Source organism: Dipodomys merriami, unplaced genomic scaffold (assembly GCF_024711535.1).
Source record: "Dipodomys merriami isolate MVZ:Mamm:240054 unplaced genomic scaffold, mDipMer1.0.p SCAF_1, whole genome shotgun sequence".
NCBI lineage: Eukaryota > Metazoa > Chordata > Mammalia > Rodentia > Heteromyidae > Dipodomys > Dipodomys merriami.
The window spans coordinates 681,894-694,238 of NW_027202270.1; the positions used below are offsets into that span (position 1 = coordinate 681,894).

Genomic DNA, 12,345 nt, shown 5'->3' on the forward strand with positions numbered 1-12,345 from the left:
CCATCCCTGCCCCACCCCACAGCTGCCCCCATCCCTGCCCCACCCCACAGCTGCCCCCATCCCTGCCCCACCCCACAGCTGCCCCCATCCCTGCCCCACCCCACAGCTGCCCCCCATCCCTGCCCCACCCCACAGCTGCCCCCATCCCTGCCCCACCCCACAGCTGCCCCCCATCCCTGCCCCACCCCACAGCTGCCCCCCATCCCTGCCCCACCCCACAGCTGCCCCCATCCCTGCCCCCCACAGCTGCCCCCATCCCTGCCCCACCCCACAGCTGCCCCCCATCCCTGCCCCACCCCACAGCTGCCCCCATCCCTGCCCCACCACAGCTGCCCCCCATCCCTGCCCCCCCGCAGCTGCCCCCATCCCTGCCCCACCACAGCTGCCCCCCATCCCTGCCCCACCCCACAGCTGCCCCCATCCCTGCCCCCCACAGCTGCCCCCATCCCTGCCCCACCCCACAGCTGCCCCCCATCCCTGCCCCACCCCACAGCTGCCCCCATCCCTGCCCCACCACAGCTGCCCCCCATCCCTGCCCCCCCGCAGCTGCCCCCATCCCTGCCCCACCACAGCTGCCCCCATCCCTGCCCCACCCCACAGCTGCCCCCATCCCTGCCCCCCTGCAGCTGCCCCCATCCCTGCCCCCCCCGCAGCTGCCCCCATCCCTGCCCCCCTGCAGCTGCCCCCATCCCTGCCCCCCCCGCAGCTGCCCCCCATCCCTGCCCCCCCACAGCTGCCCCCCATCCCTGCCCCCATCCCTGCCCCCCCACAGCTGCCCCCATCCCTGCCCCCATCCCTGCCCCCCCACAGCTGCCCCCCATCTCTGCCCCCCCGCAGCTGCCCCCATCCCTGCCCCCCCACAGCTGCCCCCATCCCTGCCCCCCCACAGCTGCCCCCCATCTCTGCCCCCCCGCAGCTGCCCCCATCCCTGCCCCCCCGCAGCTGCCCCCCATCCCTGCCCCCCTACAGCTGCCCCCCATCCCTGCCCCACCCCACAGCTGCCCCCCATCCCTGCCCCACCCCACAGCTGCCCCCATCCCTGCCCCCCCGCAGCTGCCCCCATCCCTGCCCCCCCACAGCTGCCCCCCATCCCTGCCCCCCCACAGCTGCCCCCATCCCTGCCCCCATCTCTGCCCCCCCCGCAGCTGCCCCCCATCCCTGCCCCCATCTCTGCCCCCCCCCCGCAGCTGCCCCCATCCCTGCCCCCATCTCTGCCCCCCCCGCAGCTGCCCCCATCCCTGCCCCCATCCCTGCCCCCCCCGCAGCTGCCCCCCATCCCTGCCCCACCCCGCAGCTGCCCCCCATCCCTGCCGCCACCCACTGACGGGAAGCGGTGGTGCAGGGAGACCTTGACTCATCCCTAACGTTCACAGAGGTCACTCATTAGCCGAGAGGTCCCAGAGGCCCTGCGGCTTAATGGGTTCCAGCTGCGGCCCAGTGCCTGCAACGGCCAGGGCCAGCAGAGAGGAAGGGGAGCAGGGGAGGGGAAGGGGATGGGCAGGGGAGGGAGAAAGAATGGGGGCAGGGGAAGGTGAGGAGATGGGGGCAGGGGAGGAGGAGGGGACAGCAGACAGGACAGCAGACAGGACAGCAGACACAGGACAGCAGACACAGGACAGCACACAGGACAGCAGACACAGGACAGCAGACACAGGACAGCACACAGGACAGCAGACAGGACAGCAGACAGGACAGCAGACAGGACAGCAGACACAGGACAGCAGACACAGGACAGCAGACACAGGACAGCAGACAGGACAGCAGACACAGGACAGCAGACACAGGACAGCAGACAGGACAGCAGACAGGACAGCAGACAGGACAGCAGAGACAGGACAGCAGACAGGACAGCAGACACAGGACAGCAGACAGGACAGCAGACACAGGACAGCAGACAGGACAGCAGACACAGGACAGCAGACACAGGACAGCAGACACAGGACAGCAGACAGGACAGCAGACACAGGACAGCAGACAGGACAGCAGACACAGGACAGCAGACACAGGACAGCAGACACAGGACAGCAGACAGGACAGCAGACACAGGACAGCAGACAGGACAGCAGACACAGGACAGCAGACACAGGACAGCAGACAGGACAGCAGACACAGGACAGCAGACAGGACAGCAGACACAGGACAGCAGACACAGGACAGCAGACACAGGACAGCAGACAGGACAGCAGACAGGACAGCAGACACAGGACAGCAGACACAGGACAGCAGACAGGACAGCAGACAGGACAGCAGATGCGGGGACAGCAGGGAGAGCAGAATGGCGCTGTACTTAGTGACTGCAGAGCTGGAGGGAGCCGGCCCTCATGCTGGGGCAGGCACGGGTTCCCATGCCTCTCTTTAGAATCTCCCTGGGAGGGGACGTCTAGTCGGGGACCCCTGTGCACCCTGGGTACCTGGGCTCCACCCTGGGGTGGCCGAGCAGGGCTGGGGGAGGGGAGGCGGAGCCAGGGGCTGCCCGGACCCCGTGCAGCCGCCGGGACCTGCAGGAGGAGGCCGACAGTGCCCCCCGGTGGCCGTGTGAGGCCCTGCCGCAGGGCGGCTTGGTGGGCTCCAGCTGGGACGGGAAGTGGCTCAGCTGGGCCAAGGCTTCTTAGACCCCCCCCCCTCTGTTTCATATCCGTCCTCCTGACTTAGATGGGAGTCTTTAGTCTCCTCGTCCTCGGCGAGGCTGGGCAGCTGGGGACGTGCCCAGGGCCACCGCTCACAGAGGCCTCCTCTAGGACCCGGCCCTCTGGCTCCCAAACTTCTTAGTTCCTCCTGGACAGCCAGCCCTCACCCGTGCACTCCGATGGGCGCCCACGGGGCTCCCTGCCTCTCAGCCTGCCGGTGGGAGCAGCTGGCAGAGGGGGCTGAGGACGGGGCTGAGGGGGCAGAGGGGGCCGGCCAGGACGGGGCAGGGCGCGGGGCTGGGGCGAGGCGCTTTATGACAGAAAACCCAGCGGGAACCACAGAAGGCATGTCACCATCTGCAAAAGACCCAAGCTGGGCTCGCTCTGAAAGTGAGGCTGCTGTCTGTCCTGTCTGCTGTGTGTCCCTGCCCCCGGGCAGGCTTCCTGTCAGAGGCTAAGAAGCCGGGCGCCGGCCTGTAATCCTGGACTCAAGAGGCTGAGAGCTGAGGATGGCAGTTTGAAGCCAGCCTAGAGAAGTGGCTCGAGAGGTAGAGCACCAGTCTTGAGCAGAAAAGCTCAGAGACAGTGCCTAGACCCTGAGTTCAATACCCCCCATGACTGATGGGGGGGGAGCAAGAGAACACTGGATAGAGCAGGACCAGTCCTATAAAGGGTGATGGAGCCAAGGCCTGGGATTGAGTCTGTTGGCAGGAGGTGGGGGCGAGCAGAGAGAGGGCTGTGCCAAGAACACGGGAGTCGCTGGGGCCGCACGGGGGCGGCGCAGAAGTGCTGTGGCAGCCGTTGCTGCAACTGAGTCTTGCTTGGAGGGAGCTCTGTGCTAACGGCAGAACGCAGGGATGTGAACTGATCTGCTAGGGAAAGTGGGGTGGTGGCTTTACAAGAGGTCAGCTACAGAGTCACCGGTCTCTCGTTGGGCATGTGTCTCCCCAGAATGAAACCAGAGACCCGACGCGTCTGCACCCACGTCAGAGCTGTGGGAGGGAGGAGCAGTGTGGATGGCGTGGCGGCCTCCTGTTTACGCGGCTGAGAGGCAGGAGTGTTGTGAAATCCGGCTTTACCGGGAAGACAGCTTCGCGCCTCTTTTGGTCTGCTCTGTCATGTGCTGTGTAACAGGGTAGCGGTGCTGTTACTTCTGCTTTTTACTTTTGCTCAAGGTTAGTGCTCTACCATTTGACCCACAGCTCCACTTCTGGCTCTTTGGTGGTTTATTGGAGATGAGTCTCACAGACTTTCCGGCCTATGCTGGCTTTGAACCTCCATCCTCAGATCTCAGCCTCCTGGGTACCTAGGATTCCAGGTATGAGCCACGGGCACCTGGAACTTCTCTTATTGTTTAAGGGCCATTCCTTTCTCATGGTCGTCTACATTCTAAAGAGCGCCTGTTGCTACCAACCACTCTCCTCAGCACACAAGACTTGACTTGTGTTCCTGCGTGAATTCACAGGGATAAAAAGCTTCCTGTTTGAGAAGGAAATGCAGGTGCTGAAGCCAGGAGGTCAAAGTCCTGGTCAAGGCTGAGGTCGGAGAGACTGAGCTCTGGAGAGAAAGACTTGGCTCAGCATGAGATTTCCCACCTCGGGTCTCCTTAAAAGGGCTGTCTCCCCTTAGCCTTTGTTTCTGGGTCTGGGACAGCAAAGTGTTTCTCAGGGCCAGCCTTCTCTACATCCCTTTCCCTTCACTAACTGACACCCCCGCCCCCAGGTTTGCCCCCCATGCTTGTGAGTGTGAGCCTTGACCCCATGCTTGTGAGTGTGAGCCTTGACCCCATGCTTGTGAGTGTGAGCCTTGACCCCAGGCTTGTATGAGCCCTGACTCTGCTAGCATTAGTCACGGCAGCCAGCAGGTGGTGCTGGTCCTCCCGTGTCAGGGAGTGAACACTATCACTCCTGGGAGGGGAAGTCTCTCCAGGATGCCTTTCCAGTCACCGGAAGACAAACATGGGAGCAGGAAGCAGAGCAGGGAGGCGGGGGGGGGGGGGGGGGGGGGAGGGCGGTAGGGTTTAATGAGGAGAGTTTTAATCTTCAGAATGAGGAGTTCTGGGGCAGGAGGGCAGTGATGGCCGCACACTGTACTTAACGCTCCCACACTGTGCACTATAGTAGAAATGGCTGAAGGGGCCAGCTTTATGTGCACACACATATGTATGTATGTATACATAAATGCACGTATATAGAATCACAAATACAGTTCCAGATACAATGGGCGCATTCCCAGAAATCAGAACCTGGGCCGTCTGGGCCATCCCGGTGTGACGCGTGTGTGCTGGAAAGTCTTCCTGCGCATGCGTGTGTGTGTGTGTGTGTGTGTGTGCGTGCGTGTGTGTGTGTGTGTGTGTGTGTGTGTGTGTGTGCGCGGCCCATCCAGGGCCGCCCGTGTTGGCCCTGAGGCTGAGGACTCTCTCAGGAAGGCTCTGTGCAGTCCCCCACTCTGTGTGTCATGTGTTTGAACTCTCCAAGCCCCGCTTGCTCACTAGGGGTGAAGTTCAAGGATTCTGGACCTGCCTCTCTAATTCCTGCCCTCAGAGGCCCTGAAGGCCTGTGTGTGTGTGCCCGAGCAGGGGACGGGGAGGGGTGGATGGGAGGAGCTCATCTGACCAGAGGGAGCAGACACACAGGAGCTTCTCCAGGCAAGGGACCCCTCCCCCAGCCCCATCCTCCCCCAGGCTCCATGGACAGAGAGCTGGACGGTCTCCCCGGGCTGGGCCCCTGTCTGGACGGGCATCTGTCTGGGCACCCCTGGCGCCTGCCGGCTGCCTGCTCAGGTGTAATTGCGTTGAGATTGCATCCCTGAAATAATAGCCCAGCCGGGCTGTTTTCAGGTGACAGCTGGCGGGGCACAGGGCCCTCCCGTGTCCCCACAGGCGCCCACGCCCACATGGGGACTCCAGCTCCGTCCTTCAGGCCTGGCAGCCACCACAGCAGGTGGCTTCCCCCTGGGCTTCTTCCCTCCTGGAGGAGGGAGTGGGGAGGGAGCCCTCACAGGTGCAATGGGGGCCAGACTGGACGGGAGGCCTCGGTGGCCTGGGGACCTGAGCTGAGCTGGCCGGGTCGGCCAGGCCTCCCTCATCCAGGCTGTGCTGGCCTGAGCCCCCGTCGGGGAAGGAGGGGCGGTGCCCTCCTGGGGCGCTCTCCTGTCTTTTACATCGTCTGAGCGCCACGTCCAGCCGGTGCCATGCGTGGGTACCTGTGTATGTCATCCAGCCACGAGGCACCCCCGCCCGTGGTAATCACTCTACAGCAGACCTGCCTGTGTTGTCTCCCTAAGGCCATGTTACGCCCCCACACCCAGCATGGTATCAAGGTCTGAGAGGGGTTAATAAACATCACTGAGTCAGCTGGCCCAGCTGGGGTGCCTGGGACCTACTGCCCGGGTGGGGTGAGGGGCCCAGAGCCTGCTGCAGGGGGGCAGGGGAGTGAGGCTAGGGGTGAGGGGACCCAGGGAGGACGGGGCCAAGGGGGGAGGAGGGGGAGGGGGGCCCAGGGAGGATGGGCCTAGGGGGGAGGAGGGGGAGGGGGGCCCAGGGAGGATGGTACCGAGGGGCTCCAGGAAGGAGGAGGTAGAGATCTTTTTTTTTTGGTCAGTCCTGGGGCCTGAACTCTGGGCCTGGGCGCTGTCCCTCAGCTCTTCAGCTCAAGGCTAGTGCTCTACCACTTGAGCCACAGCGCCACTTCTAGCTTTTTTCTTTTTGCCTATGTGGTGCTGAGGAATCGAACCCAGGGCCTCAAGTATGCAAGGCTAGCGCTCTACCACTTGAGCCACAGCGCCACTTCCAGTTTTCTAATGGCCCAGTGGAGATAAGAGTCTCATGGCCTTTCCTGCCGGGGCTGGCTTTGAACTGCGATCCTCAGATCTCAGCCTCCTGAGTAGCTGGGATGGCAGGTGTGAGCCACCGGTGCCCGGCTTGTAGGAGATTATTTCTGTGGCAGTGTCGTGGTGACTGCAGACAGGAACGCAGCTCTGAGTGGGATGTTGGGGTTTCTCCAGCCACAGCTGCCACACTGACCACAGAGAGACAGCAAGAGAGCCCAGAACAAGGCTGGTGCAGAACTCCAGGCACATGGCTGTGGGCTGGGGCTCTGAGCGGGCCGGGGCTCTGAGCGGGCCGGCTGGGGCTCTGAGCGGGCCGGCCGGGGCTCTGAGCGGGTCGGCTGGGGCTCTGAGCGGGCTGGCTGGGGCTCTGAGCAGGCCGGCTGGGGCTCTGAGTGGGCTGGGGCTCTGAGCATGCCGGCTGGGGCTCTGAGTGGGCCAGCCGGGGCTCTGAGCGGGCCAGCCTCCACCACTGCCGGAAGGAGGCAGAAGGCGGGTCCCGGTGTGGCTGTGTTTGCACGCTCATGTTCACTTTGGACACGTGGGCGAGAAGGAATGTGGCCCTGGGTGTGCCTCCCAGAGCCCCATCTAAAGCGCCGTGGGGACCCACTCTCCAGGCCACACACCCAGGCCCCAGCACTGACCTGGATCACGGAGTCCAGCCCCGGCCCGGCCCGCTCAGGGCCCGCTCCGCCACGCTCGCTGGAGGTGGCACTCATTAGGCTGACGCAGCACGTGGCGCTGGGGTCTCCTCCACGTCTCCTCCGTGACCCCCTCGGGGCCCGGCTCAGGTGTGCAGCCCACACCTGGTGCTGGTGTCCCGTCCTGCCCGGCTGAGTGCTCTGGAGCCTGGGCCGACTTGTCGGTGAGACCACATGCCAAACAAGCCCGAGGGCGTTGCTGGGGCACTGGACGCTGAGGGCTGGGTTTCCGTGGAAACGGGAGCAGGACTCATGTTGGCTGGAAGCCGTTCCCTTGGACACCTGGAGCGAGGCTGTCTCTGGAGGGCCTGGGCGCCCAGACCCCACGCCCGCCCAGAGTCAGAGCCCTGGCGCGGAAACTTGCGCATTTAACCCTTGAGGAGCTTCGCAGACACCAGTGCGGAGCTGTGTCCCCGGCGGGAGGCCGAGGCTCAGGGAGACGCCACTCACCGTGGGCAAAGGCAGCTCTGCCACACACCTAGGTCCCCAGCACTGACCTGGACCCCGGAGCCAGGCCTCCCGGCCCTCTTCCCGAGGGGACCCCGGAGCCAGGCCTCCCGGCCCTCTTCCCGGTTGCCGGACCCAGTCCTGGCCCGGCAGAGTTGCATTTCTTTCTACCCAGCTGACTCGAATTCTGCCATTAAGCCGGCCGCAGCCAGCGTGGGTGGAGGAGTCCTGCAGGAAGGATGCGGGCCGTGGTCTCCAGACTGGCCCTCTCCACACCAGCCGGGGCCTCTGGGGCCTCAGGACTGGGTCTAGCACCCATGGGCCTGTGTGAATCCCCCAGGGACTCCCCGCTCCCAGCTGGGACTTCTCGGAGCCAGGCAGGTGCTGGTGGGAATCCGGCAGCCACTGGAAGTGACTGACCGCTCCTCCTGAGAGAGGGGCCGGCCTGCGTGGGGGGCTTGGGGGGCAGGATGCACCCCAAATCTCTCAGGGATCTGGATTCGAGGACTCTGCTGGGCAGGTCTGAAAGGGACTAGAAAGTAAAGACAGACACGTGGCCCTCATGTGCGTGCCCAGCACTGCCATGTGAGGCTGACAGGACCAAAGCCGCTTTCCCCAAGGTCTGGAAGGTGAGGTGCCTGTGCTCAGAGGAGGCCTCCCCACGGGCTGGGAAGGTGGCTCAGTGGTACAGAGCTTGCCTGGCATTATTGAGGCCCTGGGTTCAATTCCTCAGCACCATATAAGCAGCAAAAGGCAGAAGTGGTGCTGTGACGCAAGTGGTAGAGCACTCGCCTTGAGCTGAAGAGCTGAGGGACAGCGCCCAGGCCCCATCACTGACTGAAAAAAAGAATCCTCCCTAGAAGTGCTCCCAGCAGTGCTCTTGTGTTCCCCAGGGCCTGGAGTGTTCCCTGAAAGTGCTGCGCTGCCCAGGGCCAGGGTCCCTTCCTGGCCTGCCTGGCAGTACGATGGTCAGGTGGGCCTTCACAGAGATGGCCAGCCCACTGGGCACCCGGCGGGGCTCCCCGGTGCACCCTGCGCCCTGGGCTGTACCTTTGGCTCCAGGCTCACACTCCTGTCATGGCTGAGGCCCAGCCGGGCAGCAAGCTGAGAGTCTGTGGCTCCCTGTGGACATGGAGTGTCCAGTCGTGGGCTGCAGCTTGAAGACTTCGCCCTGGACAAGAAAAGAGGGGGCTGGGTGTGGGGGCGCAGGTAGGGATGGGCGTCAGTGTGAAGATAGACAAGGGTGGGGTGGGGCTCTGGAGGTAAGGACGGCCGGACTGCCCACCTGCCAGGGCCTGGGGGGGGGGGCGCAGGGTGCAAATCCCCAGCCAGCAGCCAGGGCCTGGGGGCGCAGGGTGCAAATCCCCGGCCAGCAGCCAGGGCCTGGGGGGGGACAGGGTGCAAATCCCCAGCCAGCAGCCAGGGCCTGGGGGGCGCAGGGTGCAAATCCCCGGCCAGCAGCCAGGGCCTGGGGGGGGGCGCAGGGTGCAAATCCCCGGCCAGCAGCCAGGGCCTGGGGGGGGGTGCAGGGTGCAAATCCCCGGCCAGCAGCCAGGGCCTGGGGGGGGGGGCGCAGGGTGCAAATCCCCAGCCAGCAGCCAGGGCCTTGGGGGTGCAGGGTGCAAATCCCCGGCCAGCAGCCAGGGCCTGGGGGGGTGCAGGGTGCAAATCCCCAGCCAGCAGCCAGGGCCTTGGGGGTGCAGGGTGCAAATCCCCAGCCAGCAGCCAGGGCCTTGGGGGTGCAGGGTGCAAATCCCCGGCCAGCAGCCAGGGCCTGGGGGGGGGGCGCAGGGTGCAAATCCCCGGCCAGCAGCTAGGGCCTGGGGGGCGCAGGGTGCAAATCCCCGGCCAGCAGCCAGGGCCTTGGGGGTGCAGGGTGCAAATCCCCGGCCAGCAGCCAGGGCCTGGGGGGGGGGGCGCAGGGTGCAAATCCCCAGCCAGCAGCTAGGGCCTCAGGGGCGCAGGGTGCAAATCCCCAGCCAGCAGCCAGGGCCTCAGGGGCGCAGGGTGCAAATCCCCGGCCAGCAGCCAGGGCCTGGGGGGTGCAGGGTGCAAATCCCCGGCCAGCAGCCAGGGCCTGGGGGGTGCAGGGTGCAAATCCCCGGCCAGCAGCCAGGGCCTGGGGGGTGCAGGGTGCAAATCCCCAGCCAGCAGCCAGGGCCTGGGGGGTGCAGGGTGCAAATCCCCAGCCAGCAGCCAGGGCCTCAGGGGCGCAGGGTGCAAATCCCCGGCCAGCAGCTAGGGCTTCAGGGGCGCAGGGTGCAAATCCCCGGCCAGCAGCCAGGGCCTGGGGGGCGCAGGGTGCAAATCCCCAGCCAGCAGCTAGGGCTTCAGGGGCGCAGGGTGCAAATCCCCGGCCAGCAGCCAGGGCCTTGGGGGGTGCAGGGTGCAAATCCCCAGCCAGCAGCAAGCCCACACTTGGGGGCAGCCCGCAAGCCCCACCACCATCCTGCCCACTGCCCACCGCCCTCACTGCCACCGCCCTCACTGCCCACCGCCCTCACTGCCACCGCCCTCACTGCCCACCGCCCTCACTGCCACCGCCCTCACTGCCCACCGCCCTCACTGCCACCGCCATCACTGCCCACCGCCCTCACTGCCCACCGCCCTCACTGCCACCGCCCTCACTGCCCACCGCCCTCACTGCCCACCGCCCTCACTGCCCACCGCCCTCACTGCCACCGCCCTCACTGCCCACCGCCCTCACTGCCCACCGCCCTCACTGCCACCGCCCTCACTGCCCACCGCCCTCACTGCCCACCGCCCTCACTGCCCACCGCCCTCACTGCCACCGCCCTCACTGCCCACCGCCCTCACTGCCACCGCCCTCACTGCCCACCGCCCTCACTGCCACCGCCATCACTGCCCACCGCCCTCACTGCCACCGCCCTCACTGCCCACCGCCCTCACTGCCCACCGCCCTCACTGCCCACCGCCCTCACTGCCACCGCCCCCATGGCCGGCCTGGCCCTGCGGCTGCAGGCCGCCCGGAACAGCGGCCCCATGCTCCCAGGAAGCCCCCACTGGAGAGGCGTTTGCCACTGCCCCACGGCCCCAGGCCCAGCACCTAAGCGTCCAGCTTCCAGGGGACAGTCCACAGCCTTGGTGGTGCAGGTGGGCTCTGGGACTGCACAGGGGCTGGCAGGTGACTGGGCAGGTGACCAGGCTGGGCTCACACAGCCAGCAGAGGTGGACGGACTGGCTTTGGCTGAGCAGGGTCCAGGCTGGGGTCCAGCAGCAGCATGTCCACTTCCTGTCCAGGACCTGCTGGCTGCATGCTTGGGACAGGGCCCAAAGGAGCCATGACCAGGCCCGCCGGCCTTGGCCAGCCTGGGGAGCCCCACCCCCACGCAGTCCCCACTGCCCCGAGGACCTGTCTGTTTACAGGTGTGCAATCAGCCTGTCTGTGGGGCAGGGAGTCGCTGACGGCCGAGACAGCCACAGAAACCAACCAGATGCCAGAGTGGTGCCAGCCCCGCGGGCAGCCCGGGACCATGGCAGGCATGCACACGCCGCATTCCTCCACACCCTGTCCCCAAGACCTGCCCCGTGCCTGACCCCGCTGGAGGACCCGCCGGAGCCACGTCCAGGCTGCGTGGCTCATCCTCTTCCCCGCGACTGAGTGGCCCCGAGGCTAGCTGGCGCAGGGGTGAGGCGGGCAGGGCTCAGGGCGTTTCTCAGGCCTCCCCAGGCCTCTCCTGCTCCAGGAGGGCTGGGGCCTGGGGGGGGGTGGTCTCGACAGACCACAAGGAAGAGAGAGGCCTGCGGGGAGCTTTCTGGGCACTGGAGCGCTCTGCGCCATCCTCCCATCCCCGGCTTGCCTGTCAACAGGGCGGCCCGTGGCTCTGTAATGATACACTAGGGACAGTGCTGGGGAGCGCCCCCCCTACCCTGCTCTCAGTGAGCCCCAGAACATGGTGAGGAAGAGGTCGCAGGCACAGTGCGGGGAGGAGGGGCGGGTGTCTGGGGCAGCCTCCCCTGGGATCCAAACGTAAGAGCCCACACTCTAGCTGACAGCTCATGACATAATCCTAGCTATGGAGAAGGCTGAGATTGTGCTTCAAAGTCAACTAGGGTGGACAAGCGTGGTAGCCTCTAGCTCCAAAATAATCGACAAAACATGGGCTGGAGGTATGGCTCAAGAGGTAGAGCACCAGCTGAGCAAGCAAGCTGAGCAAGCGTGAGCGGCTGAGCGCATGCACCAGCAGCAAAACAAGACAAGAAAACACAGCCCTTTGTACATCAGATAAGAAGGCGGAGACTGACTGAGAAAACATTGCAACAATTATCCAATAGAGGCTGGAGATCCATTCATTAATAGACACCGCATTCCCAGGGCACGAGCTACAACCTCCACTCCAGCCAGTGGGTCGAACGGCCCAGGTGTCTGTTGGTGGAGGGTCAGTCGGTCTGGGGTCCAGGCCGCGCGGACCCCCTCGGCAGGAGGGTTACTGGCTGCTCTGAGGGGATGGGCGTAGCGTGCGCAGTTGGGACATGCAGAGCTGGACTCTGGTGCAATCGGCGGAACAATCAGCAGGCCGTTGAACAAAATGAATCCTGGAAGGGGAATGAATCCTAAGGGGGGAGGCAGAGGAGCAGAGAGAGGGAGGGTGGGCGAAGACAGCCAGGAAACTCACTGTCCGTGTGGGAAGGTGGGGGGGCCGCGAGGGGGGAGGGGCAGCATGGATCAGATACATTGTACTCCTACATCCACATTGCTGTCCCTGTGGGGAATAAACATT

General features: G+C 65.3%; 1 protein-coding gene across 1 annotated transcript in view; it reads right to left on the minus strand.

Moving 5' to 3' along the window:
- Positions 1-7,174, minus strand: part of Crocc2 (ciliary rootlet coiled-coil, rootletin family member 2) — a 75,890-nt gene extending 68,716 nt beyond the window's left edge. The window contains 1 exon segment of the mRNA XM_070002403.1: positions 7,100-7,174. Within this exon segment, the coding sequence (XP_069858504.1) occupies positions 7,100-7,174 (75 nt within the window).
- Between the last annotated feature and the right edge of the window lie 5,171 nt (positions 7,175-12,345).